Source organism: Poecilia reticulata, unplaced genomic scaffold, assembly GCF_000633615.1.
Source record: "Poecilia reticulata strain Guanapo unplaced genomic scaffold, Guppy_female_1.0+MT scaffold_510, whole genome shotgun sequence".
In the NCBI taxonomy this organism is placed as follows: domain Eukaryota; kingdom Metazoa; phylum Chordata; class Actinopteri; order Cyprinodontiformes; family Poeciliidae; genus Poecilia; species Poecilia reticulata.
In genome coordinates this window covers 1-1336 of record NW_007615269.1, presented here as the reverse complement: position 1 = coordinate 1336, position 1336 = coordinate 1, and the positions used below count along the sequence as shown (strand labels likewise).

Below are 1336 nucleotides of genomic sequence, written 5' to 3'. Positions count from 1 at the left end.
CAGCTTGTGTGTTTCTCAGACTGAAACGTTTCCTGAAGGTGTTTTGTTTTGGAAAACATCATGTTGTGTTTATTGCTGAGACTCTCTGGTCACATGCTGGCTGTTTGTCCCGGTCCGTCCCCCTCCCGGCCCCCCGTCCCCGTCCGTCCCCACATGGTGGGGTGGGGGGTTTCTGTGAAAATGTCCAGGCAGGAATGCGCTCTGCTGGATCGGGTGTCTGTCTGGAGGCTCATATAAAGGCCGGTCAGCCGGCTGCCGGACCAGAATAGACCTGGAGCGCAGCAGCAGCAGCACGTGTCGTCTCTCCCAGAACCAGAACCAGAACCAGAACCAAGGACATGGACCTCCAGAGGACGGGCTCGGTGGTGCGGCCGCCCAGCCCCATGGACAGCCTGGAGAAGCAGCTGAGCTGCCCCATCTGCCTGGACATGTTCACCAAGCCGGTGGTCATCCTGCCCTGCCAACACAACCTGTGCCGCGGCTGCGCCAGCGACCTCTACGACTCCCGCAACCCCTACCGCTTYTCCGGCGGCGTCTTCCGCTGCCCCACCTGCCGCTTCGAGGTGGTGCTGGACCGCCACGGCGTGCACGGCCTGCAGCGCAACCTGCTGGTGGAGAACATCATCGACATCTACAAGCAGCAGCAGGAGGGGAAGGGCGAGGGCGAGCCGCTGAAGGCGCAGGAGGCCAAGGAGCCGCTCTGCCCGGAGCACGAGGACGAGCGCATCAACATCTACTGCGTCAGCTGCCAGCGCCCCACCTGCTCCATGTGCAAGGTGTTCGGCCAGCACAAGGACTGCGAGGTGGCGCCGCTGGCCGCCGTCTACCAGAGCCAGAAGGCTGAGCTCAGCAACGCCATCGATGCGCTGGTGGCCAGCAACGGCCGGCTGCAGGCGCTGCTGCACCAGATGGAGGACGCCGGGCGCGCCGTGCAGGAGAACGCGCAGCGCGCCAAGCAGGGCCTGGCGGAGCGCTTCGACCTGCTGTACGCCGTGCTGGAGGAGCGCAAGGCGGTGCTGCTGGAGCAGCTGGGCCGCGAGCAGGACGACAAGGTGGCGGCGCTGCGGGCGCTGGCCCAGCGCTACGGCGAGCGGCTGCAGGCCAGCTCCGAGCTGACGGACACGGCGGTGCGCGCCCTGGAGCAGAGCGGCGCCGCCGAGTTCCTGCTGGCCTCCAAGGGCCTGATCGGCCGGACCCGCGACGCCGCCAAGGCCTCGCTGGGCGAAGAGCGGCCAGAACCCGGCTTCGAGAAGATGGACCACTTCACCCTCAACACGGAGCCGGTGGAGGCCGTGCTGGCCAAGATGGACTTTGGAACCGGGGATGACGAGGAGTA

At 66.1% G+C, this 1336-nt stretch overlaps 1 protein-coding gene across 1 annotated transcript; it reads left to right on the top strand.

Annotated features, from left to right (window-relative positions):
• Positions 1 to 291: 291 nt before the first annotated feature.
• Positions 292 to 1331, top strand: LOC103461050 (E3 ubiquitin-protein ligase TRIM63; the record flags this gene model as incomplete). Its single annotated transcript, XM_074186849.1, has 1 exon — positions 292 to 1331. A coding segment is annotated over exon 1 (993 nt), but the record flags the coding sequence as incomplete, so codon positions are not given.
• Between the last annotated feature and the right edge of the window lie 5 nt (positions 1332 to 1336).